The 27,831-nt window shown below is 44.8% G+C and overlaps 1 protein-coding gene and 1 long non-coding RNA gene across 2 annotated transcripts in view; one reads left to right on the top strand and one right to left on the bottom strand.

The window, feature by feature from the left end:
* MYO1E (myosin IE) overlaps positions 1-27,831 on the top strand; it is a 200,620-nt gene that overhangs the window by 160,814 nt on the left and 11,975 nt on the right. Inside the window, exons 19-26 of the mRNA XM_082388011.1 lie at positions 2,920-3,064; positions 6,805-6,919; positions 7,132-7,301; positions 8,683-8,828; positions 14,870-15,016; positions 16,540-16,697; positions 19,361-19,453; positions 22,009-22,210. Of these exons, the coding sequence (XP_082244137.1) occupies positions 2,920-3,064; positions 6,805-6,919; positions 7,132-7,301; positions 8,683-8,828; positions 14,870-15,016; positions 16,540-16,697; positions 19,361-19,453; positions 22,009-22,210 (1,176 nt within the window). The remainder of the gene's footprint in view (positions 1-2,919; positions 3,065-6,804; positions 6,920-7,131; positions 7,302-8,682; positions 8,829-14,869; positions 15,017-16,539; positions 16,698-19,360; positions 19,454-22,008; positions 22,211-27,831) is intronic.
* LOC309626871 overlaps positions 23,304-27,831 on the bottom strand; it is a 186,394-nt gene continuing 181,866 nt past the window's right edge. The window contains exon 2 of the long non-coding RNA XR_014243462.1: positions 23,304-23,600. This is a non-coding gene — a long non-coding RNA (uncharacterized lncRNA). The remainder of the gene's footprint in view (positions 23,601-27,831) is intronic.

Here is a 27,831-nt window from a genome sequence, read left to right as displayed (position 1 = left end):
ATGTTTAGTCTCCCACTCAAAAATGGCTACAAGGCCATATATCTGTCAATGGGCAAGGAATATTTTTCCAGAGACAGTGCTGTTTTCCATAAGGTGTATGAGTCTGGGGTTGTAACAGGATTTGTCCAGAATCTGCCGGTCACTGTCTCATCCTGTGATCCCCTGTGAGTAATTAAACCATCTTATACCTTTATTATCTCAGGTATGGAGTGTAGCGAGTGTCCTGCTGGCTGCCAGGATTTTAGTGTCCTTGGGGGTCAGAAACATCCTTAAATCCAAGCGCCAGCAGCTAGAGGTCTGCTGGGCTGCATTTCGTCTGAGAAGGAACCATTGGATTGGTCATCTGAGAGATTACAAGGAGCCTTCCAGACTAGGGGCAGGAAAGGGAGTTCTAGGCAGAGAGAACAGCCAGTGCAAAGGTCTTGAGATGAAATTTTGGTCTTAAACTGAAAATACTTGATGAAGGAGTATAAGCTATTATCCTCATGTCTCCAGAATTATCACAGGCAACCTGTTAGGCAGTGCACCATTGCCTTGTGCAACCCGTTCCCGCCAATATATCCTGGAGAAAGACAAGTGAACTGGGTGTACTTACACAGTGGGAGAACACTGTACTAGAATTATGTCCTGGTCTCTCCAGTGAAGTACAAAAGGAAATAAGGAGGATACCATCAAGCTTCCTGAAAGCCAAGGGGACCACCACAAGTGGTCCATTGTCAAAGGGCTCTGGAAATGCCAGGCAATTCCCATGTCTTACCCAGACCCAAACTCTCAGAGGCCTTGTCAGGAAAAGGAAGAAGAAAAAGTCTCTTCAAAACAAGTTCCTTACTATTAAAAAAAGAAAAAAAAAAAAACCAAATGAGAAATACAGCATTATTTTAATAGGGAGGAAATTGTGAATTGCAAAGAGCTACCTATTTGAGGTTGCACAATAAAAATACTTTGGTTTATAATTTTGATTTGATTAGATCAAGCCAGGCAGACTCGTACTCTTAGAAACTTGTCACCTTGGGAGTCTGGTCTTTTCTTTCTCACCCATACCCTGCATGAACTTTCTCTCCCTCATCCATTTATATTGCCAGTACATTCCTACTTTTTCACCACATCCCCCAATGGCAACCCTGCTATCAGTCATTTTTATGTGACTTAATTTGTATAACTGACTTCATTATGCCACATGTGAAATGTATTCCTGCTAATGTGTGGCTTCAGCCAGGCATTTTCATTTTTAAGCTTTTTATCGCTAATTAGTGAATAAGAGGATTTGCTTCTCCAGGAAATTTGTATTATCAGGCAAGATGTGGATATTTAGGAGGACCAGAGAGGGTCCCTAGAATCACCTTAAGTCCCAGCCAGCTAGACCTAAGGGTGTGATGAACACTGGTTCTTTCCTCTTAGGGAGCCCTGGATCCTGAAGGCAGAGCCACTCTTTTTGTCACGATTCCCTTCTCCCTTGGATGCCATAAATCAGTCTAATCCTCGTAGTAGCTTCTGGGAACAAAGGAGGACGCTGGCTTCTTCAGAGGCCTGGGGCCCATTCATTGCCTGTGTCCTAGATGTGCCTGCCCATAGGCCACGCCCTCCAATTTCTCACCCACACTCTCCTCTGATTTCCCCTTCTTCCTCCCTCCCTCCCTCCCTCCATCCTTCTTTCCCTTCCTTCTGCCTCAAGTCTTTGGTACCTTCTGTATTTGACATTTTGTAATGTGCTTCTGTCTCCTCTATTAGATTAGCTTCTTACATAATTATGATGTTTCTAACATAGACATGTGTAGTAGACGGTATCATCTTTAAAGGAAATATTTACCTGTATACCGATCCATGCCTTGTAGATAGTGCCGTCATGAAAGAAACAGCTTGGGGTTCAAATCCCAGCTATGACACCTCCTAGCTAAGTAGCCTTGAGTGGGTCTCTAGTTGCCTGTGTTTCCTGCTTTGCAAAATGGAAAGACCAACTGGATGAGGTTGCTGTAGGAATAAAATGAGATCAAGGATCTAACGCGCCAAGGGTAGCACCTGTAGTGTTGGAGCCCTTCGTGTTCGTTCTTACCGCCGTGTTCCTGGCATTGTGTAAGGTGCCGGATGTGCAGGCTGAGCACCTATTTATGGCGCTCTTGTCCCCATGGGGGTGGCGTGAAGTAACCAAACAGGTGCAAACATGACTATCATTACGAATTATGATACATGCTCTGAAGGAAAAATACTATTTTCTATGAGAGAGAATAGCAGGGGGACAATTTTTGCTTGGGTCTACCCCAAAGGCCTCTCTTGAAGTGTCACTGAAGGGGAGCACCCCTGAGTGGGAGCCGGCCACCTGAGGAGTTTGGGGAACAGCACACCTGGTAGAGGGAACAGCATAGGTGAAGGCTCTGAGGAGGGAAAGTGTTGAATGTGCGTGAAGAAGAGGCCATCCTCCCAGGAACGTGGTGAGCCAGAGGACAGTAGAGAGACGAGATTGGAGAATAGCCAAGGGCCAGATCACCAGCGCCTCCTGACTCAAGATGCAGAGAACTCCAAAGATGAAAGTTGATCCATCGTCATCATAACAGCTGCTTATGGGGAGCTTTGTAAAACTCTTCGCATTGACTGTCAAGTGCTCCTGAGAAATCAGGGGAAATTGGTATCGAGAAAAGACCGTTTGATTTTGCTGGAAGAGTGTCATTGGTGACCTTCAGGAATGCTATTTTTAGACAGTGGGAGAAAGGAAAAGCAGATTTTCTCCAGGGCCTTAGCGTGGACATGGTCAGATAAGGAAGGAGTCAGGAGGCAGCTCTGAAATGGGCGATCCGGACCCAGTGGATTTTTGCAGTTGTCGAGGTCCATCCCTGAGCCTTGGAAGGGAGGCGAGGGGATGGCCAGGACCCTAGCAGCACCGAGTGCCTTTGGGCCTGATCTTTCTCTCCCTCATTGTCCTCACAGGTACGCCATTCTGACCAAAGCCACCTGGCCTTCGTGGAGAGGGGATGAGAAACAAGGCGTCCTGCACTTGCTGCAGTCTGTCAACATGGACGGTGACCAGTTCCAGCTCGGGAAGAGCAAAGTGTTCGTCAAAGCCCCCGAGTCTGTGAGTTTCCTCGGGGCCACCCCTCTCCCCGCAGCCCCTGTCGGCCCCCTCCCCATGGCGTGGCTGCCATCTTTTCCTCATCCTGCTGTTCATGCCTTAAAGGTGGGCTCCTCGAAGAAGCCTTTCCGCTGCTCCCAGTCTAAGTATAGGCCGTTCTCCACACCCCAGAGCCCTCAGCATGGGTACAAAGCTGTTTTCTTTTCTTACTTAAAGTGCCTCTCCCATTCTAGATGTCATCACCTTAAGGTCAGGGAGTGTTTTGTGTGCTTTTGTGTACTCAGAGCCTCGTGAGGAAAGTGGCTCATAGGAAGAGCCCAGTAGTTATTTTTAATGTCCAACAGTGCCTAAGCTAATAGGTACTTCTTTGCCCACAAAGGAGGCTTGGGTAAACCTACATCCTCACCTGGGTGACACCAAGCAGGTTGTGTCACACAGGCCCCGGCTTCCTCCTTAAAGGGGGAGCAGAGCCTGGGAGTGACCATTCCCAGAACTGTGTCTTGAAGACCATGAGGAAGCCCGGAAAGGACTTTGAGGAGACCAATAGGTAGAAGGAGAAACCTCTGGGCTTAAAGGACAGGGATATTTACCAGTAAGGAATTCAAACATAAAGGTTTAACAATTTGCAAACTTATCAGACCTCCACAGATGAATTTAGTGGAACTTCTTAATCTTTCCTGATGAGGGTGTGGTCACTCTGAGCCTAATGAACGTCCGTCCACAGGAAGTTCTCAGTTTGAACAGGAACCCAGCCCAGCCCCTCAGTTCTTCTGCCCCATAGCTCTGGGGCTGTGGAATGAAGACACTTTTTTTTTTTTTTTTTGGCTGCATTGGGCAGCATGCGGGATATTAGTTCCTCGACCAGGGGTGGAACCCGTGCCCCCTGCGGTGGAAGCATGGAGTCCTCACCAGTGGACCGCCAGGGAAGTCCCAAAGATACTCCTTTTTAAGTTGGAGAAACTGCTGGAACTAACCGGGGCTGGGCATCACCATTTCTTGAGGTTCCTGTAATAATCAAAGACCATTTCAGGAGTCTTTGGTGAATTTGGCAAAATTAGTCACCGTATCAAGGGGAAATACCATGAGAACTTGCAGCGTTGGTCATAATGGAAACACTTGACTCTAGGCAAATTCTGGTCTCGCGGTGAGTTTTCTCCTTTACAATGGGCCCCATGGCTGCTCTGCCTGCCTCACAGGATCAGCCTGAGATCAGAAATGCTAATGGTTGTAACTGAATGGCTTTATGAACCGTAAAGGTTGTTAAATAAATAAGTGGCACACATCGATAGAACCCATTTATGAAAAGTTTGCGGTAGCATTTTCCACTTTGAGTTATTTGTAGCTTCACAGTAATTTCATTTCCAATTATAAAATGAAAATGTTGTGCCATACACCATTAAGCAACCCACAGAACAGTTCCTGTTCTTTCTAAAACGGGATGGAGTGATTTATTGGTACAATGGAGAACTCTTCTGTTGTTTTATACCCACTTTTACTTTTTCGACTTGCTAAATTTTCACAAAAACAGCCTCAATATTTTTCATACTTTTTTTTCTGATTCAGTTGAGCTTTGAGATTTTACTTCAAAAATCAAGATTTATTTTTGGTTTTTCTTTTCTGTGTCTTCCTCCCAATTGCTTTTTACCATCGCTTGACTGTCCTCTCCCCCATGTTTTTACACACACACACGCACACAAATCCCATCATCACTACTCTCTCCCCACCACCATCACTCATCCATCCACATCTAGCCCTGACATTGCAAATACTTCTACAAAAATTGGTTTTTAGGGACTTCCCTGGCGGTCCAATGGTTAAGACTCCGCACTTCCACTGCAGTGGGCACGGGTTCGATCCCTAGTTGGGGAACTAAGATCCTGCATGCCGCATGGTAAGGCCAAAAAAAGAAAAATGGTTTTTAAAAATCTACCCTGTGATCTTGCCTTGGTTTTTATAGTAAATGTGCTGAATTTACAAAATAACCCATTTGCTTTTAAGAACCCACATTAGACATCAGGCACCAGAGGGTTTGGTTTGGTTTTGTTTATTTGTTACATGTGTCCATGATTTTTGCTTTTTTTTCCCTCTCTTTCTCTCTCTCTTTTTCTTCTTGAACCTCCCTGATTTCTAACCCATATGGCTTTTGGAAAGAACCTAAAAACCAGATAATCTTTGAACTAGTCTATAGGAAGTTGGGAACTGGTTGCGTCTTCATCCTTTCTGAGTCACAAGTGTATTTTCTATGACACTCCCAAAATAGCTCTGGGAAAGAAGAAGAAAACAAGACTTACCCAGCAACCCAACACACAAGATAAGAAACACCAACGGATAACCTTCCAGGCAACCGCAGGGCTCAGATTTTAAACATTCTGTCCAATTGTTAAAAATCTTTTGTTTTGGAAATATGCTCCTTGTGCTTATTGTATATGGCACTGATGGCTGTGGAATGAAGTGCTGCTCTCTTGGTATTTTGAGTTTGAGATGTGGTTTTGACATAGCTGGGGATGTGAGAAGGAGAATCTGAGTGTCAGGAGGAGATCGATGTGGCCCCAGGGTACAGAACCCAGATAAACAAGAGACAACAAATCAAGCCCAGCTGCCTTCAAACCAAATTCACTTGTTTACTTCTGGAACATTTTAACGATGACATTCATCGTCATTACTTTGGGTTTTTATTGGTCCGTTTTATTTTTGTTCCTAGAGAGTCATGTAAACCACTTCCTAGTGGTGAATGAGAGTTTCCCACCATTTTACGAGTTGATTAGATGCAGATTTACGGGGAAAGACTTGTACGTCGAAACACCTTTGTTCACTTTCCAGCCCCACCCAATCTTAGTTCCAATGTTCTCATCTGTAAAATGGAGATAACACAAATATGTGGTTCATGTAGTTGTTGAGTGGTAGAATGGAAGAATGTGTGTAAAGCATCTAGAATGATTCCTGACCTGTAGTGGGCATTCGGTTCATTACAGCTGCTTGCTGTCATCTTCGTTACTCCAGAGCTCTGTTGAGTGGGGTGCAGAAATCAGTATTCATCGTTAAGGTGGCCTGAGTCTCAACACCTGCCAGTGTGTGATATGAGCCCTTAACTAAAACAGTCTCCAGCCCCTCTTGGTGAATCTAAGTCCTAAGTAACACATCTGAAGTCCAGCTCCAGTCACTCGTTATTATCTCTGCCCCAGTGACTCCTTGGAGATTTCTGTGAGGCAGGAAGTCTATACTTTCATGGAACCAAGAGGAGGGCAGCCCTCTTTCCACTGCAGCACAGGCTCTGCTCTTGCAAAAGCTGGAAAATTCTAGTAAGAGGCTATAGGCAGCACTAAACAACTGCCTCCACGAGCTCAGGTGATCAAGCCACTTAATATCCTCTTTGGATCGAGGTGGGAAATAAGTGGATAAGTGCTGAATCACTTATTTGATTCTCACAGAGGTTATGAGCAAGGCAGGGCAGACACCATCATTAAGGTCCAAGTGAATACACTCAGATCCAGCTATTTTCCACGATGTTTTTTGTTAAAAGAATATGCATATTATATTATAGTATTATAATATATATTATATTAAAAGACTATGTATATATAAAAGTTATAGTGATCATAAACACATTTTTTCACCTTTGTTTATGAGTCTGAGAAGCTGCTCCGCATTATGTCCTCGGCTAAACTGAGTGTCCCTAAAATACCCAAAAAAGTGATGTTCAGGTCCTGTGAACTGGCTCACATCGGTCTTCTCTATATTCACAGCTCTTTCTTCTAGAAGAAATGAGAGAACGAAAGTACGATGGGTATGCTCGAGTGATACAGAAATCATGGAGGAAATTCGTGGCCCGGAAGAAATATGTCCAAATGAGAGAAGAGGGTATTGTAGTCATTTTGTTTCATGAATTTGCCAGATCTAAGAATACTTTTGAACTTAGATGAATTACAAGTTCATTTTACTTTGCATATAATGTCGTGTGTTGAAACCTTGCATTCATTTAGAGTTTCTCTGTGTCTTCCCACACTGAGCGTTTTCCTCCTCCTCCTCGGGGATTGATCCTTCTCCCTTCTCTGCCCTTTTGGGAATTGCAGCCTCTGACCTCCTGTTGAACAAGAAGGAGAGAAGGAGAAACAGTATTAACAGGAACTTCATCGGGGACTACATAGGGATGGAAGAGCACCCGGAACTCCAGCAGTTTGTGGGCAAGAGAGAGAAGATTGATTTTGCAGACACGGTGACCAAGTATGACAGGAGGTTCAAGGTACACGCTGACTGCCCACCTCTGAGAGTCACCAAACAGATTCCTTAGTTTTAAAAATAACTCGTAATTTTGCTTTTCTGATTACCAAAACAGAACATGCTCGTTGTAGACAAATTTAAAAAATGCAGATAAGCCAAAAGTAGCCACCTGTACCCAGAAACAATCACTATTAATATTTTGTGTGTATCCTTTAGAACTTTTTTTGGAAGGCATACATTTGTATATTTAGTTTTACAAAAATGAGATCTACCTTACCTGCTGGTTTATGTCCTAGGTTGTTTTGCTCTTAAAATATGCCAGGGAGAACTTTCCATATGTGTCAATATAAATTATTTTGTTTAGCTGCGTAGTATCCCATTCAACAGTTGCTTCACTGTATTTTTAACCAGTTTCTCATTAATCTGTTCTCAGTGGGCTTTTTCTTTTTTTTTAAACCATCATAAATAAAAGGATGCAGTGAGCATTCTTTCACATGTCTTTGTGCATTTGTCTACTGATGCTTTTAGAATAAATTGATAGGAGTAGACTCATTGGATCAAAAGATTCAGAATATAAAGTGAAGTGTTCTTACCCATTTTCCCTGAGCAAATGACTATGCAGGGCTTTCACAGAGCCACTGGGGGCCAGCTGATTTTTTTTTTTTTTTTTTAAACCTCTTTCCTTAGACATTTTCTTTTGCCTGATAAAATCTTGACCCTAATAATGAAATATGAAGCCACAATAGCTTATGGGCCCATTCATAGCTTTTTATGTGTGTTGGTTCTTGTTTGTTTTTTGGTCAGGAAAAAAAATAATGAAATAAATAACAATATTAATTTCACAAGAAGGATGACGTTGTTTTACCAAAACCAAATCATTCCTTACAACCGGAGTATGGTACCAGCTGCTCTGGTGGCAGATTTGAATGCAAACATGAGTGCTTAAGTCTCTAAGTAGTGTTTGAGTATATAATACAGTATGTTTATATTAGATTTTTAAGGATTGTCATTGAAATGAAAATTTGTCAATTTTAAAAAGTAAAAATTTCATGGGCTCACAAAATTTATATATGCACGGATCCCTGAGAGAGAAACATTCTGTAGCAGATCATTGGTAGGGTCGTCCTATGTGTTGGTTTGCCCTGAGACCTTAGGTGTTGTCCTGATGGTCTGCCATTTTTGTAAGTCAAAGAGAGTCAAGTATCAGCAATTTTACATATGTCAACCTAAGAGTCATGAACAATGTCCCCTTTTGCTCTCGAGGGACTTAGATGATAAATGGAATGGCCATCCGATGGTAGTGAAAGTTCGCTACCTAAAGCAGCGTCCCTTCACCTGGTCACAAATGCCCTCTGTGTGGACTGTTGTCACTCTGACACTTTTTAAAACACCTCTCCTTGCAGAGCGTGAAGCGAGACTTGCTTCTTACTCCGAAATGCTTGTACTTAATTGGACGAGAAAAGGTCAAGCAGGGTCCAGACAAAGGCCTCGTGAAGGAGGTGCTGAAGCGGAGAATCGAGACGGAGAGGATCTTGTCTGTGTCCCTCAGGTGAGTGGCCAGGGCTGGGGGCAGGGGAGACCTGTCTCTCCCTAACAACACCAACCGCTGTTCCAAACACAGCCTGGAGAAAGGCCCGGTCAGGCTCCCCAGTTGTAAAAATCATGATGACGCGAACCCAGTTTCCTCTTCTTCCCAAAGAAGAGCTCATCTTCATGGCTCTCAGGGAGTCCCAAGATGACGAGAAAAATTTGCCTTCTGATCTGCTCCTCTGATCAAGGGATACCCAGATCCTTTGTTCCCATAACGTTTGAGAAATAAATGTAGTATGTGAAACAACCAGCACAATTGCTGTTATTGAAGTAGGGCCAATGCCCCCAAGCCCACCTCGCCCCTGTTGAAGACCTAACCCGCTTCACCAGGAAAGGCCCAAGCACAGGTGGCCATTAGGTCATCAGTACTGCTTTTTAGTTTGCTGTGACCTCTGACTGTCCTAGGTGGGAAGTTTCTTTGGACTCCTTGAAGCCCTTTATGCCTATTAATACCGAGGGGGGGAGTACAAATTGGTCTCCATAATCTATAGCCCTGGAGTCATTGCCAAATGCTCCCTTCAACTCCAAGTTCACAGGTAGGGGCCCTTGCTCTTCCTGTCAGCACTATGGCTTGCTTTTGGCAGAGGGGCTTTTATGCATGCTGAGACTTGCCTAAGTCCCCTGCTAATAACTCCCAGACTGAGTTCCCTCTGATGAGAGGAAATCCTCTCAGTCCACAGAAGGCAAAGAAAAGAGGAAGAAAGGCCCCTTTGAGCCCAGTAGCTTCCTCCTTGAGTCACGTCCCTGGCCCTCCTGAGGATAGCACTGCCTCTCTCAGGGCAAGCTTCGGGCTGCCACTGCATTAAAAGCAGAGATGTTCTGGTTACTTGCGAACATGTCTCCCTGGAATTTGGAACTCTTATTCCACACAGCAGACAAAACTGCTGCTCTTAGGAAAAAGCAGGGGTTTTGTGTGCTCAGGCGTCTGATTTACCAGGCTAGAAATCCTGGCTCCAGTGTGATAATCCAAAGCAGATTTTAAGTTGTGTCCATTCTTGCCTGTGTCACTGTGGTTTCTGATTCTATCTTTTCCCAATGTTCCTGATAAATATCAGGCAGTGCAGTGAGGTTAAGAGTTTAAAACCCTTCCGTTCAGGATGTGGTAGAACTAAGCAGATGAGTCCATCGGCAGCCTTTTGCAGCCCCACCTCAGGTGGGTCTCAGTGCCATGGATTTCACGGAAACGCTCTAGGCGCTGTCGGGTTTTCCTCAAAGGTCTTTCTGAGAATTCAGCTCATGGGCCACGACCTGCTGGCCACAGTCTACTGGCTAGCTGGGCCCTGAGGCTGCCCTTGCTGGTCCAAGGAACCCAACTGGAAGCTTCTCTTTTTTTCTTGCATGGGGACCAGCTATACTTTGGCTAAGCTGGGTGAGCTGAAACGTGCTGTGCACACTTGGCAGTAGCCGTGGCTACAAGCCCAGGAGTCACAGCTTTGGGGCACATTTGCTGATTACTCTGAGAATGATCGTTGTTCTTTCTATTATTATTGCCCAGGTCTGTCTGCAGCCTTCAGACCATCAAGGAGTGCTTGATCATCATATGCCTACATTTGTATCAAGCACTTTGACACTTAATATCTTATTGATCAAGTCTTTGAGGCTTATCAAGGTTTGGGATATTCACACTCAAGTTTGTTCCTTCTGCCTTTTTTTTTTTTCCTCCTCTCTCAGCCTCTGGGGATACAGTGTCTCATAGTAAAATCAGATTCTTTTTCTACTTTCTCTTTAGTATTCATGATCTGGACATTTGCTTCCTTGTGGCCTTTCCTTGTTAGAGGCTGTAATAAAATGAGGTACTTAGCCTGAAATTTATTCTGGATCTAGGGGAAAAAAAGAGCCTGAGTCGTTTAAACTTGCTATATCTGCATGTTACAGTTACTGAGCCCCAACTTGTGAAGATTAATACCGTTCCCTCATTTCCTCCAGCCGTTGGGTTAGGCTAGTAATCTAAACCAAGTTAGGAATGCAACCACATGGGTCGTGGAGTGTGAAATGGATTGAGTAGTGAAATGGAATCCAGAGTAGAAATGGATTGTGGTACCAGGAGAACGTGTGTGTGTGTGTGTGTGTGTGTGTGTGTGTGTGTGTGTGTGTGTGTGTTCTCAATGTATTTCAGTATTGGCATAGAGAAAAATTTTAACAGTTGTCTAGCTCTTCGGGAAGAAAGTTGTAACGTGTTTTGAACACTTCAGGAGGCTTACTTCTTGACTGTTGGCTGGAATGACCACCTAATGGATTCTTCTAGTTCAGACTATCAAAGTGTCCTACAAGCTTCATCTTTCAGCCCATCCCTAACTCTTACAACTACTGGGAAAGCCAAATTGGCTCACAGCTCCCTATTCAAACAAACCAACCATACAAAAAAATTACGGGACAATATGGGGAAATGTGACCATAACTAAATATTTGATATGAAGGATTTATTGTTCATTTCTTTATGTGTGATAATGGTATTGTGGTTATTTTTATTTAAGGAAGATTTATCTTTTAGAGATACAGACTGAAATATTTAAGTATAAAATAATATAATATTTATACTCTGCTCTAAAGTAACCTAGCTGGTGTGTGGAAGTGGGGGGAATGAGACTGTAGATAAATTTGATTGTCTGTGGCTTGATCATTGTTGAAACCTCCTGACATGTGGAGGTTCATTCTGCTATTCTGCTTTTTTAGATATTTGAAATTTTTCATAATAAAAAGTTTTTCCTAATCCTTCAATAGGCATCATATTTTTAGAAGTCTTTACCTTTTTGTTTTTTGTTTTTATGGTTTGTTTGTTTTTTTTTTTGGCTGCATTGGGCCTTCATTGCTGTGTGTGGGCTTTCTGTAGTTGAGGAGAGCGGGGGCTACTCTTCATTGCAGTGCGTGGGCTTCTCATTGGGTGGCTTCTCCTGTTGCGGAGCACAGGCTCTAGGCGCATGGGCTCAGTAGTTGTGGCTCGCGGGCTCTAGAGCGCAGGCTTGGTTGCTCCATGGCATGTGGGATCCTCCTGGACCAGGGCTCGAACCCGTGTCCCCTGCATTGGCAGGCGGACTCCCAACCACTGTGCCACCAGGAAAGCCCAAGAAGTCTTTACCTTTTTATAAATGGTAATAGATCTAGTTGAATTATAATTAAAATTTTAAGAAAAAAGTTTTTTTAACTTACAAGAAAGAAATAGATTAGACCCAATAGCTCAGAGAGCTACAAAGACTACAGTTACTCAAAGGGCCAGGAAAATCCTTATGTAAATAAAAGTTAGACCAAAACACTGACACCTGCATTTCTGCCTTCGTTGAAGACGTGGTGAGACTATCAGGAGGTGACCCACTGATATGCAGGTGAGACATTGGATTTCCAAGGCTTTGGGGATTCTGCTGACAGAAGGCCCAGAATGAATTTTTGAAGAGCTTATCCAAGAACCGTATACTGACCTGGCCTCGCTCTTACTTGAAAAACTCAATTTGCTGGCAGGGTGGCCACAAAGTTCAGTAGCCCATGTTCTTTGCCTTCCCGTCGTACGTGATGAGATTGGAATTATAAAGTCTCCTATGTGGGGTTCTCTCTGATGAAGCTTCTAGACCTCCTCGTCCTGACAGCTGACCCCCAGAGACCTAAGACCAAAAGCTGTGGGGCTGCCTGTCTGCTTCGGTAGATTTTTCAGTACTTGTGCATACTGGGGAAATCAGCCTGGAAGAGGGGGCTTTAGACAGAGGCTCCAGCTGCCCTGGGCACGACATTCTTGCCTAGACTGTTTCATTGCCTGATTGCCCTAAACCTCTGGCAAGAAGAACAGGCTGCTTCACTGCTTGTTCAGCTGACCTGACGCATTCCTGAAATCTTACCTTGCTGTGGCTTTTGAGCTTTTGGAAACCTGGAATTTCTCTATGATTTTGGACTGATCACCTACCTTTTGTTCAGCTCTGGATCTGAAGGTGAACGAGACACAGTCCCTGCCTTAAGGAGCTCCATGCTGTCCTGGAAGGAGGAGCGGGGCCCTGAGTAAACATGGGGCACACAGCTTACAAGTGTTGAGAGACTGGTATCCAGGATACTCCTGGGACACAAAAGATGGCAGTGAGCCTTTCCCCTGGGGTCGGGTGAAGCTTCTCCCAGGAGGCCCGTGCTGAGGCCCAACACCACGTGTACCTGCACTTTCTCAGAGAAATTAATGTAGGATCCCCAATTGGTGCCACTGGTGTCTCTGGGTGGTAGAATTCTGGATAAGGTTTATTTGCTTCTTTTTTTTTTTAACCTCTGTAGTTTTCAGTTTACTAAAAGGAGCATCTATTTCATAAGCAGGAAACTTTTTTTTAAAAGGCTGAAATAAAGGCAGGGGCCGTCCTACCTGAAACTGCCTTTTCAGCTTTAAAAAAAAAAAGAGTTTACCCAGGGTTTTGTAACTAATATTTTTGTGAAGAAAATCTTGGTTAAGGGAGTGAAACAAGATTTTCTAGTGTTGTCAGCAGTACAACAGTAAGCCACAAAGGAGAGAGGATAAAGAACCAGTAGTCAGCCAAGCCAGGGACTAGGAAAGCATCTTTCAACACGGCCTGCTATGCCAATCGTCTGTAAGGAATTGCAGCTTGAGCATATGAATAAGACGGGGGTGAAGTCCAAACATAAGTCTGAGTTTTTAGGAAAAAAAAAATGTAAAAGCTTTGTTTTCAGATCTAGGAACCTGGGCTGAGGAGAGGGGAATGAGTTGAAACTCTGGCCTGGGTAAAGATGATTTCCTAACTCTCTGACTCGGGTCACCAAAGGGAGGGGTTTTTGAATTTGATGGTTGAAGTCAAAGTATCCAAACAGCCTCTTCTCATTTCCAGACTCATGCTGATAATTGACCTTGATGTTTTGGCCTGCTTGCTTTATTTCTTTTTGATCATGAAACTTCTAATACATCTGAGCACATTAAACTACGCAAGGTTTCCTGTGTTGGACTCATTTAATAACCCTGTTGAATAATCACTCTCCTGCCTAAAGTACAGCCAGGCAAACAGACATGCCCAGACATGAGTCAGGCAGCTGAAATGGGAGTATCACTCCACCCCACACACCAAAAAGTGGTGCTTCTTGTCTGCCTCTTCCCCGTTGTACACCCTCCTTCCTAAAGCAGAGGTCTTCTTAGACCAGTGCTAGGATGCACTTTAATTCCAAATGACTTGGCAGAGCTGTTGTGAGCAACTTTTGCACAAGTGCCTTTTGGAGTTTTGAATTGCTGTCACTGAAGTGATTAAGACAATTCCAGACTTTTCATCTGCCTAGAAACAGGCAGATGATAGGAGCTTTGCGGCCACACCTTCTGAGGTATATTATTCTCACACTTTAAGAAAAGATTCCAATTCCAAGTTTGGAAAAGTTCGTGAACAAGGAGGTATAGTGGAGATTGTGAGCTGCCCTGTAATACCCATTCTCTCCTTTCCATGTTAATCGCTGGCAGCCTGCTCAAGAGACTACGTTTCCCAGGCTCCCTTCACCTAGGTGTAACCAAGTGACACAGTGCTGGCCAATGGGGTGTGAGCAGAAATGACATGTACAACTTCCTGGTTGTACCTGTAAAGAGGAGTAGACGCCTGGCTCCCAGACACTGTAGAACTGTCATGTTGGCCCTGAATTGCTTTTACACATGCTCTTGAGTGACAGAGATTAAAGCACTGGTTGTCAGGGTCTTCATCACAACAAATCCTGGTGCAGGTAGCATGGTTGTGATGTAGCGATGTTTGAAAACAAACTTTTTTTTTTTTTTTATACAGACAAATTGTCCTTAAATTCCTGATTTTAAAAGTCATGTGAGAGAATATTTCACTTATGCTTTTGGTGGGCTATAAACTTCTTTTAAAAGCAGATTTTAGTGACTTTATTTTTGTACTTCACTGTGTTGTGTTTTAAAGATTTTCAGTTATTACAGAGAGAAAGACGGTAGAAATTTAGTGCTATTTTACAGGCTTAAAAAAGGAGTGGAAAAAATCATGGAATAAACAAAACTGCCACTTTCATTAAGTCTTTCCAATCTCTTTGCAGTACTATGCAGGATGACCTTTTTATTCTTCATGAGCAAGAATATGACAGTTTGCTTGAATCCGTCTTTAAAACTGAGTTCTTGAGCCTCTTAGCAAAGCGTTATGAGGAAAAAACCCAGAAGCAACTACCTCTGAAATTTAGCAACACGTAAGTTGGGATCTGGGGCCTTGATCTCACTGTTGAGGTCCAGGCTGAGAGGAGGGGAGGTCTACGGGGTGGGGGGATGGGGTCTGACTGGCTTGGGTGGCTCTGAGGAGCCCTGGGTGCCTTGGCTTCCCCCGTGGACTCTTAGGGCCTGCAGAAGACAGTCTGGATGGTTGCCACAGGCTTTGAAAACGTCACTTTTGCATTTCTGTGAGATAATGACTTCATTGGATGGTGTATTTTATCCTTTGAACAAAGGTCACCAACGTGAGGCCAGGAAAAGGCAGATTTTATATATCACCAATAAAAGAATATTTTATTTAGCAGAGCAGGCAGAAGTAGTGTAAGGCTGAAGCAAAAGAAAGTGATTGGAGTGGGAGCTTAAGTTCCCAAGATCAATGCATAATACAGCGTGTTGGTGGGGCATTTGGAGACTTGGGGGCTGTGGATGGCTGGCGTCTTGTGTCTGGGCTCTCACCTTCATTTGCTTTAACAACATTGTCTCGCGGACCAGACACTGGCGGACTGTTGAACTTCTAATCTCGTGTTTGCTGAGTGAGTTATTTGGCTTTTTTTTCCTTCATAATTTCCCCATCTATAAAATGGGGATATCCTCCACTCTTCCTACTCACAAGGAAGAAGCCAAAGTAAAGCCTTAATCCCATAAGGAGGGGACCTTACCATAACTCATGCTGCTGTGGTTCCAGTGAAATAGATACTGGAAGCAGAATGAATTCATTACAGCTTTTCCAAAGAACAATTTGGCCATGAGTACGGGGGGCAATTATTTTTGTCTGGGAATTTGTGATAAGGGAATAACTCAAAAAAAGGAAGAATATAGCCAAGCCACTGAATAGAATAGACGACTACTTGCAATTATGATTTTTCTGTCTTAAAACATGAAAAAATATAAGGTAAAAAAAGCAAAATATGAAATTGCATTATGTAGGCATATAGGCAATGTGGAAAATAAAAACTGGCTGAGGAGTTTTGCAGTGGTGAGTAAACTTCCCTTTTATTTGGGTCTTGGTTGCTAGTGTTGTCTTTTTCCTCCCTGGGGTAGGGGTGAGGGTGGAGGAATCGAACTTAAATAGTAGCCACATTCTGTGCAAAGAAGACGTGAGCTCTCTGTGTCTGGCATCTCTCAGTCCTCCACAGACACAGACCTGGGCAATCAGAGAGAAGCACAGTGACATACCGCAGCGGGTGTGGCCTGGTGATTGGCCTTTCTTTCTGTTCCCGGGGCAGTCCCACCTGTATCCACTTGACAGAGTGACAATGCACCTGTACTGGGGTACCTCCCTCACCAACTGGTGTCTCCCAGGGGCTGGACCCCAAATGCTCTGCCTCTGTCTGGGAAACCCACGGATGTCATGCCTGTCCGCCGGGCCCGGTGCTGGTTCCGATGATCCAGTGTTTTTATAGCACGTTTGCCCAGCAGCACAACGCCATGCTGGGGTCTATGAGCCGCACTTTCTCACTGCTCCATCCCGACTTGTTAATTCCAACAAATATGCTTGTCGCAGGCTTGAACTCAAGTTGAAAAAGGAGAACTGGGGTCCTTGGAGTGCAGGGGGCTCCCGGCAAGTGCAATTCCACCAAGGCTTCGGTGACCTGGCCATCCTCAAGCCCAGCAACAAAGTGCTGCAGGTCAGCATCGGACCCGGGCTGCCCAAGAACTCCCGTAAGTGTTCATGGGCCCCACAGGCGGGACCACTGCTAGGCTTCTGGGCTTCCCGCCTGGCCCTCCCTCACCCTGCCCTGAGCCAAACTCTTTTCCTACCAAATGCTCATAACACTGCACAGATCTGCAGGGCAAAGAACCAGTACTTTGACTGCTTCCTGTGGCTGGGGTTTGCTTCAGATTGAAACATTTCAGACTAAACCAACATCAAGGCAAATGGGCAGGTTAAACCTTTCTGTGAATGACTTTGTAGTTATGGGTAGTATTCCTGGCATTACAGCATGAATTGTGTTTAAAACAAATCAGTTTGCTGGCTTTACATTTCCCAGCCCTTTCCAGTCCGATCTTGTCAACAATACAAACCTCATCCTTTCTGTCAATTTTATTTATTTTTTATTTTTTATTTTTTAAATAAATTTATTTATTTATTTATTTATTTATTTATTTATGTATTTATTTTTGGCTGCGTTGGGTCTTCGTTGCCACACGCGGGCTTTCTCTAATTGCGTTGAGTGGGGGCTACTCTTTGTTGCGGTGTGCGGGCTTCTCATTGCAGTGGCTTCTCTTGTTGCAGAGCACAGGGTCTAGGCGCGTGGGCTTCAGTAGTTGTGGCACGCGGGCTCAGTAGTTGTGGCGCACGGGCTTAGTTGCTCTGCGGCATGTGGGATCTTCCCGGACCAAGGCTCGAACCCGTGTCCCCTGCATTGGCAGGCAGATTCTTAACCTCTGCACCACCAGGGAAGCCCTTTTCTGTCAATTTGAAAGAAACTGACCATATTTACCAGCTCCCTACAAGGTTTTGCTCTGTTACTGTGCATCACATTTAATACCGCCCTCCTTCACTGTCAATTGCTTCATTAGAAGACATACATGCAGTAACTCACAGCACAGTCTGACTCCTTTACTGGCCTTTGATTCTTTTTCTATTTATAAATGATATTTATAAAATTATATTTATAAGGCACAGTATAGAGTAATTACATATGCTATGTACTCATATAATGTAGATATCTTTACAGAATGCAGCCCATGTGTACAGTCGATGAAAAGCATGCCAGGTCGGGAATTCCCTGGTGGTCCAGTGATTAGGACTTGGTGCTTTCAGTGCCGGGGCCTGGGCTCGATCCCTGGTTGGGGAACTAAGATCCCACAAGGCACATGGCCAAAAAAAAAAGAGTGTGACAGGTATAAAATAGGCCTTTATGACATCTGTCTACAAGGTGCACATTGGCACGTACTATATAACTCACTAATACAGTACAGAGAAATAGCCACTCAGAAAATGTTGGTATATATCTGTGTATCAGTTGGTATTTGTGGAAGACAGCACATTTAGGTGGGATTTTTTTAAGAGACTTTTACATAAAAGGACTCTTCGCAGGGGTGTTGGCAGGGTTAAGGGAACAAAGTTGGGACTCGGGCAAAGAACAGCAGGATGCCACTATTACCCCTAAGGATATAGGTAGAGGAGGCCCCAGAAAAGAATCTGAAAAAGAATGTATATATATCAGAGTCACTTTGCTGTACACCAGAAACTATAAATCAACTATACTTCAATTTGGGGAAAAAAAGGAGGAGATACCCCAGCCCCTCTCTCCTCTGGCACCCCAGTCTCCTGCCGGTGCCTCCCACTGACCAAACCCAACTGGAATGCAGAGGCCTAGCACTCCATTGGGCTCAGAACCCAGGGCACAGAGCACAGCGAAGGGGAGCTGCAGATAACCAGCAAGATGTGTATGAGCAATGCTCAGCAGGCCTCAGAGTGAAACGTTGTCTAATACGGTGTTTTATCTTCATGGGGACAAGGGGCAGGAAGGGGGACACCCTAACCTGGCCTCCTCCCCGTGCCCCAGGACCTGAGACCCAGCTCCTCTGCGTTACACTGTCATGCCTTATCACTTCCTGCTCTTCTCTTTACTAGGAATTCCCTCTGCACCCCTCTTCCAGCTGCTTTAATCAGCTTCATGTGCTGAAGCTCCTTCATGTCCCACTCGAGACCTTGTTTACTGTGTTCCTTTCCAACACATGGTCTCTGCAGAGATCTCGTCTGGCCCCCAGTGGCCCTGCCGCCCCAGCCCTAATTCTGGCCCACATGAAGCTCCATTTGGCCCTGCTTGTTTTCTAACACTTGCACGTCTGTGTCCAGGGTATCAGTCTGCTTCGGCCCTTCAGGGTCTCTGTGTTTACTTCGAAGACTGTGGAACGCAGACTCTGGCGAGAAAGGCTCTGGATGAAAGCAGAGGTGCTGGAGCTGCGGTGTCCTTCACGCCAGTGACCATGATATGCAGCAAACACAGCCTCGGCTTCTCTGGTGCTGTGGTCAGAACATGAGTGCGAACATTCAGATGTCTCCTCTGTCTCTTTGCAAAGTCCACAACAATAGAAACCCCTTTGTAAGCTTATTAATACCTCTTTGTAAAGCTATTGGCTCTGACATTTCAAATCCCTCCCTCCATCACATGTCCTCCAGCGCCTCCCATCCAGTAGCTGCCAGGACAATTCTTCCCTCAAACAGCCGTCTCCACTGCAACCAGTCTCCTGCAGATCCGACGGAGACCTGCGTTCCAAACTTCTCAAAAGTTTTCCATGAGCAAAAAACCATCGGGCGCCATAAAACCAGTCAGTAGCACCGATTTTAACTTTGTCTTGCGGGTTTATTTCAGGTCCTACCCGAAGAAACACCATTCAAAGCAGAGGTTATTCCAGTGGGACTCACAATGCCAACTACCCAATGAGAGCTGCCCCTCCGCCACCAGGTAAGCCAAGCACGCGCCATAGGCTAGACCCAGATGTGTAAAATACCTTGAGGAAGAAACGCATTAGCCAATAAGTGCCCACATATGAGCCAGCCGTGAGCCATTTCAGTGCCAGATGTACTCCTCCCAACACAATGGCCCTACCTGTGACCCCGAAATCCAGGGAAGGTATGTATGAGCTAGTGAGAGTGCACTGTGGCTGAGTTAGCGATCTGCATTTCCTTCCCTGGCAATGTTACCTCCCTTAGGAAAGGCTTTGTACATCAGTAAGAGGAAGTAGAGCCCCTTGTCCATGACAACCAGAATGTCGTCGGCTTTTAAGTTGTAGGACACTGCCTCTATGGAAATTGGAGTTTGCAAGGTATAACCCCAGCACTACTCGGCTCCAGGCAAATACCACGACAATACTTTGCAACTAGTTAGCAGCTGAGTGAATAAATAGAAAGTCTTTTCTTAATCAGATAGAATCTAGGAGAACTGCTCCAAGAAATAAATATCTGAGAGAATACAAAATTGATTCAGAAAAAGTTTTAGATCTTATGTTTCATTTTTCTCATTTTTTTAAATGATAAAAATATAGCATGCAAGTCAAAATCCAAACCCAAATAAATGTAAGAGGTTTTGCCCTTAAATAAATCTGTTTAGTGTTGGAAGAGTATTCTCAAAACTCACAAAATGTTTTTCCATCACTCACAATTCAGTTAATAAGAAACTGTCCCCGGAATGTTTGATGTTAATAGGTTTAGGATTGTAGGTCTGAAAAGGGTCATCTTGGGACCACACTTGACTCAGATCATCCCAGACAAGGGAATTTATTTGTAGCAGTGTCCAAAATAAGCAGTAAAAAGCATTTCTTTTGTCTCCTGCTCTGGAATCTCACAGTTGCATGCTAAAGTATGGACAACCATGCCTATCAGTGAGAAACTAATTCTCATCTCTTTTGGAGTCCCCATCCTGCCTGGCCCAGCTGTCTTTCCTCCCCTCTGCCTTTATCCTTGAAGCAAATCCAAGCACAAAAGAACCTAAGAGAACCAGTGTAGTATTTTGTTACTACTTATGCGCCAGCCGCCCGTGCAAAATCCTGGCCAGACCACCTGGAAAGCTCATTTGCCTCAGCTGTGTTGGCCACAGTCGGCTCAGACCAAATACCTGACCTTGAGCACAGCTCTCAACCTCTGTATGTGACAGTTTCTTCACCAATAAAACGAGGCAATTGGACCCCAATCCCTTACCTCAGTACTTATCATACTATCTATGGTGAAGGATCAAGGGCTTGGGGTTTTTTTTTGTTTTGTTTTGGGTTTTTGTGGGTTTTTTTACTTAATTTTTAATCCATCACAAACTATACTTTTGTAAGATATAATAAAAGTTACTAGAAGAATGGAATTTTAAAAGCATTCAAAATATAAGCCAAAATTTCTTATTAGATTCAACAGACATGAAATATGTCTGTGAAACTGCTGTGAACACTTCTAAATGCTTGCTCTTAATTTCTGAGCTTACTGATGGTGGGTGGGTCACGAGCAGCATGGGGCAGTCCACCTATGGGACCCCTTTTGAGTATCATGGCCCTAGAACACGTCCCACTCTGGATGCCCTTCTGCTGTCCTTGGCAACCTTGGCAGCAAGTGGGGTCTCACCAAGCTCCTTGTTTCTTTCATGAAGAAATTGACACTCTGAAAGGTCAAGTATCTCGCTCAAGGTCAACACAGCTATCAGAGGCAGAGCCAAACCTGAACCCCGAGTCGCCTTATAATCTAAGGGTCATCCCACTGGTACCAAAGGGTTCTTCTCTTAATTCGGATGGAAGAGGTTTGCTTTATGGTGGGTTCACCAAAAGCATGCCTTCGGGAGCCTTGTTCCCCTTCACTCTTCCCCAAATCTGTCGGTGGGAGAAGAGATAAGGGCTTCTTCATACATAGCTTGGAATGACAGTGCCGCTTTCAGCCAAGGCGCACGGTTTGGAGCCCAGCACCAGAGTCTGTTACTTACCAGATAATGTGATCTTGACCAGGAACAGTTTGGCTAAGACAGCTTGCTCTCTCCAGATTAATCCAACCGGCGGCCACATCTCCCCTGCCTGTGTGGAGTGCTCCCTTCACCTCCCGCAGCAGCCTCCTGCAGAGGACACCCTGGACTGACCCCTTGAAAATGGATGTCCAGCTGTTCAAACAGCTGCCTGCCAGCCCTCTTGAATCACAACGTCATCATTTTTCTTAGACCCAAGAATGTGCCTCCCAACTAGTTGCAGGCTTACCTTTCTCTGACCATTGGCTTCGGAACCCTGAACATCTGGTGGTTCTAAAGTCGGGATCAACAAGCATGCATGAGCGTCCGCTATGTTCCAGGCACTGGCCGGGCAGTGTACAATGTCTTGGGCTCTATTCCTCGCAAAATATGAGCAGTTATGCCCTCCCTTATTTCAGAAGGGGAAACTGAGGCCTGGCAAAGCTAAGTAACTCACTCATGGCTGACGGGCGGAAAAAAATTTGGAGAGCCTTTAGCGTGGGATCAGAAATTTTCCGCTTTGTTTTCTCCTCTTTCCCACTTCCTAGGCTACCATCAGAATGGAGTCATTAAAAACCAGTTTGTGCCGCATCCCCACGCTGCTGGAAACCAGAGGTCAACTCAGAAGAGCCTGTGCCCTTCTATGGCTCGCCCACCCTTACCACGACAACAGTCCGTTGGCTCAGACCGAGTGTCACAGACGCCGGAGAGCTTGGATTTCCTCAAGGTCCCAGACCAGGGTGCTGCAGGGTAAGAGCCCCACCTCCCATGGGTGAAACTCACGACCTCCATCTCCACCAGCCACACTAAGGCTCGAGGATTTGGGGGGCCATCCACGCATGATTCTCAAGGTCAGTTTTCCACCCACGTGTGTTGTCATCCAGCCCCAAGGCTGTGAGGCCCTCGGTTGGCATTTTCTAAAAGTACAGCCAAGTTGATCCCACACACCTCATTCTCCAGAGAGGCCTTATCTCGGAAACATCAGAAGAGGGGCCCCCTTCCACCCTGAGATCTGATCACTCTGTGACCTTTTTTGCTCTCTGGGATGGTTGAGAAATAATGGGGGTTTCGATTTATGTCTGTGCCTGAAGTTGCGTAAACACAACAGCGCAAAGAGTCATTAGATACATAAAGAATACCATCCCAGCATTCTATGAGATGCAGATGTTTGGTTATGAAGACAAATCTTCAGGGCTTTAAAATGAGACCCTCTCTCCCTTTCTATAACAGAAAATGAAGAGGGGAAGAAAAGAAACCAAGGCTTTTTAGTTGGAGGAAGTAAAGATTCCTGGAACTCTGTGTAGATATTCAGAGTTATCCGTGTAGGAAGGGGGTTTGCTGGGTCCTGTGGAGTCACCAGGCATGTGATTAGGGCCAACTTCAAGACAAGTGAGTGAACTCTGCCAGGGGGTAGATTTTGGCACCAGTAAACAAAAGAACATTCCAGTAGCCCAAAGGTGAACTACCCTAGGATGTAAGGAGCACCTTGTCCCTGGAAGTATTCAGGCACAGGCTGGATGGAAATCACCAGGCTGGAGTATTATAGAGTGATGGTGTCACATACCAGATAAGGATGAGAATCCTGTGTCAGCCCCTGTTACCTGTCTAATACTGGACCTGCTCCTAACCCTCTCTGAGTTTCATTTTGCTTATCTGTACACTGAGGTAATACCACCAAGCTTGCAGGGTTGCTGGGTGGGGGGCGGGGGGGGACTAGAGAAAATCTACATAAAACACCTACCATGGTTCCAGGCATGTAGGAGGCTACTCGGCCAGCTGTAGCTCGATGACGATGATGGTGGTGATGAAGCAATCATTATCTCATGGTGGCTGCACTAGTGACTTTTTTTTTTTTTTTTTTTTAATTTATTTTTGGCCGTGTTGGGTCTTCGTTTCTGTGCGAGGGCTTTCTCTAGTTGTGGCGAGTGGGGGCCACTCTTCATCGCGGTGCGCGGGCCTCTCACTATCGCGGCCTCTCTTGTTGTGGAGCACAGGCTCCAGACGCGCAGGCTCAGTAGTTGTGGCTCATGGGCTCTGTTGCTCCGCGGCATGTGGGATCTTCCCAGACCAGGGCTCGAACCCGCGTCCCCTGCATTGGCAGGCAGATTCTCAACCACTGCGCCACCAGGGAAGCCCTGGGCTAGAATCTTCTGACTCTGCATGATTCTCGGTAGTTCTCTCTGCCGAACCCGATCGTGGGGTTACTGCAGCCCACTCTTCACCTCCCTCCTGCCCACCTCCATTTTCTATTCTCACCGTATCTATAGAATAATAAAGAACTTTCAAGTGTGATCAGGAGACTTGTGTACAGAACAGGGTGGTGCTGGGTGAGAGGCAACAGCTCCTTCCTCTGGGTGGGCAGACACCCATTCACCTCCAGGCCTTATCAAAGACCGCAGAGCTCTTAGGGACTTTTCCAGACGTCACCAGCTTCTTTCCTGGTGTTCCTTTTCCCCTAGCAAGTCTTACCTCATTTGGGCTACAGAGAGGAAAGCACCTTGGTTTTGTACAAATGGCCATCAGGAGAGTGGCTGCCACTTTCTATTAGATCTCTCTCCGTGCTCCCCCAACTCTTGCATAAGTAGCTCTATCCCACCAGTTCTAATGATCATGGTTTACCTGATTGGCTTGGTCTAAAGAGATGGTTCTCATACTTTAATGTACACCAGAGTCACCTGGAGAACCTCCTGGCCCACTTCTAGTATTTCTGATTCAGTAGGACCAGGGGAGGGGCCACGCATTTACATTTCTACCAAGTTCTGAAATGATGGTGATGCCGCTGATCCAGGGACCACATTTTGAAAACCACTTGTCACGTCATTTTGATGAAACCAGGGGAGTTTCTGTATAAAGGTGAATCGGAAGGGCGCTGTGGAGGCAACTGGAGCCTTTACTCCATAACCCAGGCCTATGCTATTCAAGTGGACGGAAGAGACTAAAATAATCAAACAAGACTTCCTGGGCCCAGTTTGATTTCCCGAAGTAGGCAGGGGATTAAAACCAGTCAGCAAAATGCACCAGATCTCTTAGCTCTGTCTGCTAGCTTCCTACTTGCTTTGGTTTTGGCAAGCAAAACCATCTTTCCAGCCTGCTTTGCAAGTTACAGACTTGCACACCAGCCAGCTGGGAGCATCTGTCAGCCAAAAAGCAGGCAATTTAGGAACATTGTGTCTTAACCGAGGCTGCTCCCTTCCAGCCCTCAGCTGCGCTGTTCCCTATTTAAGTCTTATCACACCCTTTGCCACCTTTAGGCCTAAAGATCAGGCATACGTGACGCTATTTTGGCAGTGGCTGTGAGGCTGGAAGGAGAGGGAACCTTCACAACCATCTACTAGGCAGTAAGACCTTCCTGTATGTAAAACTTGTGTATAAAACTCGTATGAGGCACACTGAGTCCTGTAGCTACAAGAATCCCAGCCAGCCTCCTCTTTGTACGCTTAAATCTGCTGTAATGCAAATATTCCTTAAGAAATCATACTCTGATCAAAAGGCTGAGCTTTTTCTTAGTATTTATTTTCTAAAACACATAAAGTCAAAGTTAAAATAATTTCTAATGTGGCCAGAGACTTTAGACAAGCATTTCAGGGGCCTCGTTTACCTACGTTCAACAGTTCTTTGCCGAGAAAACATGAATTGCATTTGTTCCGTGGGACGTTGCTGGAGCAAACAGGGACCTTTGGGGTCCCGAGCTTGTACCTTTCCACAAAGACGAGAGTTCCTGTTTACATTACAGTCCCAAACAGTGCCCTTGAATTTACCAACCTATAAAAGGGAGATTACCACCAAGTCTCCTTGGACTTTCAACTCTTGGGTTCATCTTTCCTTTCCCTCTCCCACCACCAATGCACTTTTCTTTATAGACATATTTAGCATAAGCAGTCATCTCTTTTGGATCATGCAATGTGGATAAAATCAAATGGTGTAATTAGCACCTCAAGTTAATTCAGGAACGTCTTTGTCAGTTTATTTTGGGTTCAGTCAGTTTGGGTTTTATGTTTTTTGGGTTTTTTTGTTTTTGCTTTTGGAGAGAACATGAAGCCTTCGCTAAATTAATTACCACCCCAACTGGATTCTTTACCCTTGCCATGCCATGTTTGTTGTGATCGTCATTATTATCATTGACCAAGAAAACTAAGATGTACAAGGAATCATAATAACCTTGTAGTCCCTTAACATACCTTTTGAACAGTCTGATTCAGGTTCAAGATCTTCCTGAGTCTCAGGAAAAGAGAACAGGTAAAGCAAGAATCCATATAAATAGTTCATTCATCAGCCTTTGCTCCGGCTTCATAGGAACACTTGATTTGCCAACCAAGTGTGCTTTATATTTTCCCTCCTGTAACTGAGATGTACATAATCTACCTCCAGTTCATTACTGGAGGCATTAAAACCCAGACTGGAAATGTTTTTTTCTGTGGGCCTTTTTAAACCTGTGGTCCATTTCATGGGAGGACAACTTCAGGAAATTTCAAGATACTCCAGAGATTAATCCAACTAGAAGTTGGAGAAACAGGAAAATATTGAAAGTGCTCAGCGGTAGGGCTTCTGGCCATGCCACAAAAGAAGGATCGATAGAAAAATTTAAATGCTGCCTGTGTGTCTCTTGAAAGGATTCTCCTAATGGAGCCATATTTTTCAAGGAGCTTAAAATTTCCAACAAGTGTCCAATAGCAATATTTCTTAACCCATAATCTGCAGGAGTAGCAGCCATATCCTGGCCCAGGCAGACACGAATCTTAGGAATTCCTGGCATCCGTTACCAAATTTCCAGTAATGTTTATAGATTCAACCTTTTGGAACAGAGCACATTTTAAAGAGCCAATGAAATAAAATGCCATTATTTTCCTTCTTGGAATTTTAAGACATAAATTTCACATCTGCAGAACGAAGACGTGATATTTGAAAGCTTAATCCCAGTTCACCCTGTCATAGATGAGGCACACCCGGGTGTCCCAGAGGTGTGGAGACTGCAGAGTTCGCAGAAGGTGGCCTGGCCATGTGCAGAGAGCACAGATTCACACTTGCAAGGACTGGGTATGAGTCCCGGGTCATTTGTTCCTTCCTTCATTGATTCATGCATTGAATATTTACTGAACTATGTGCCTTCTGTGTGCCACGTGCTGGCCACATGGATTGTTCCACTGATTACCAGCTGACACCCTCGTGTATGTCACTTAATCTTCCTACACCTTGGTTTCCCCACCTGTACTGTATAATAGAGCTAATAATCAGAAATTTAAAACCCAATCAGGGTTTCAGGAAGATTAAATAAGGGCTTTGTAAACTATAAAGCACAGTGCAACTTGAAAGTTTATTTATATTTATTTTATGACTGTTATTCATGTGGTTTGGTCTTGCAGGGAAATAGTAATATTCTACCAGGATTGAGAAGTGGGTGTCCCCTGGCCCAGTGGCTTTACCCTCAAGAGCTCAAACCTCTGGCCTGCATAGAGCTCTAGACTCCATGAGGGGCTAAGCTTCAGGCATTGCTGGCTTTAATGGGGGCAGAATGGGCAGCCTAGCAAAGCCAAGACAAGGGGACGAGTCAGGGAGACACCCTCTCCCCGTCCCGCTTCCCTGACACACACACATCTAATAGCCATGCTGCTCTCTGTGGGCTCAGGGCAACAGCAGAACAGAGAGCTGAGAGGTAGTATTGCAACAGACACTAGCTGCATTTCAATAACTAAATAAAGTCCAAAACTCCTTCTCCTGCTTTACTATTCCACAGTCTTTTTCTAGTTAAACCTCCTTTGCTCCAATCACTATAACAACCTACATCCCAGGAGCAGAGCGAATGAACAATCCCTGACTTTACAGCGCTTTGTTGTCATTGACGTCACTTGGCGTTTTGTGTTCTTGTGGGCTTCTGGCCTCTTGTGGCTCAGAGGTCGGTCGGCATCCTGATGTCTCAGGGCAAAGGCACCACTTGGTCTTCCCAGGCACTAAAACAGGGCTTCTCTAGCAGTGCAGGTTTTCACAAAGCAAACTGGGTATAATGTGCTTGATTACTCAGGAAACTTTGTGGGGTGGGTTATAATGTGACTGCATTGGATGTTTAATTCCCTACTCAGAAAAAGACCTGCTGTAAAAGCAAGGTGCTGTAGCCGAGCTTCTTCATGTGTTTCTTTTCTTAATGAAGAATAGACACAATAAAGTGGTAAGTGTGTACAATCCCTTGGTATCCACGGGGGACTGGTTCACACACACACACACACACACACACACACACACACACACACACACGCCAGATACAAAAACCCGTTCATGTTCAAGTCCCTTATATAATATGGCACAGTATTTGACATAGTATTTGCATATAACCTATGCACATCCTCCTGTGTACTATAAATCATCTCTAGGTTACTTAT

Source organism: Balaenoptera borealis, assembly GCF_965194805.1.
Source record: "Balaenoptera borealis genome assembly, chromosome: 3".
Taxonomy (NCBI): Eukaryota; Metazoa; Chordata; class Mammalia; order Artiodactyla; family Balaenopteridae; genus Balaenoptera; species Balaenoptera borealis.
Note: the sequence above shows the minus strand (reverse complement) of the source record. Positions and strands in the feature narration are given on the sequence as shown.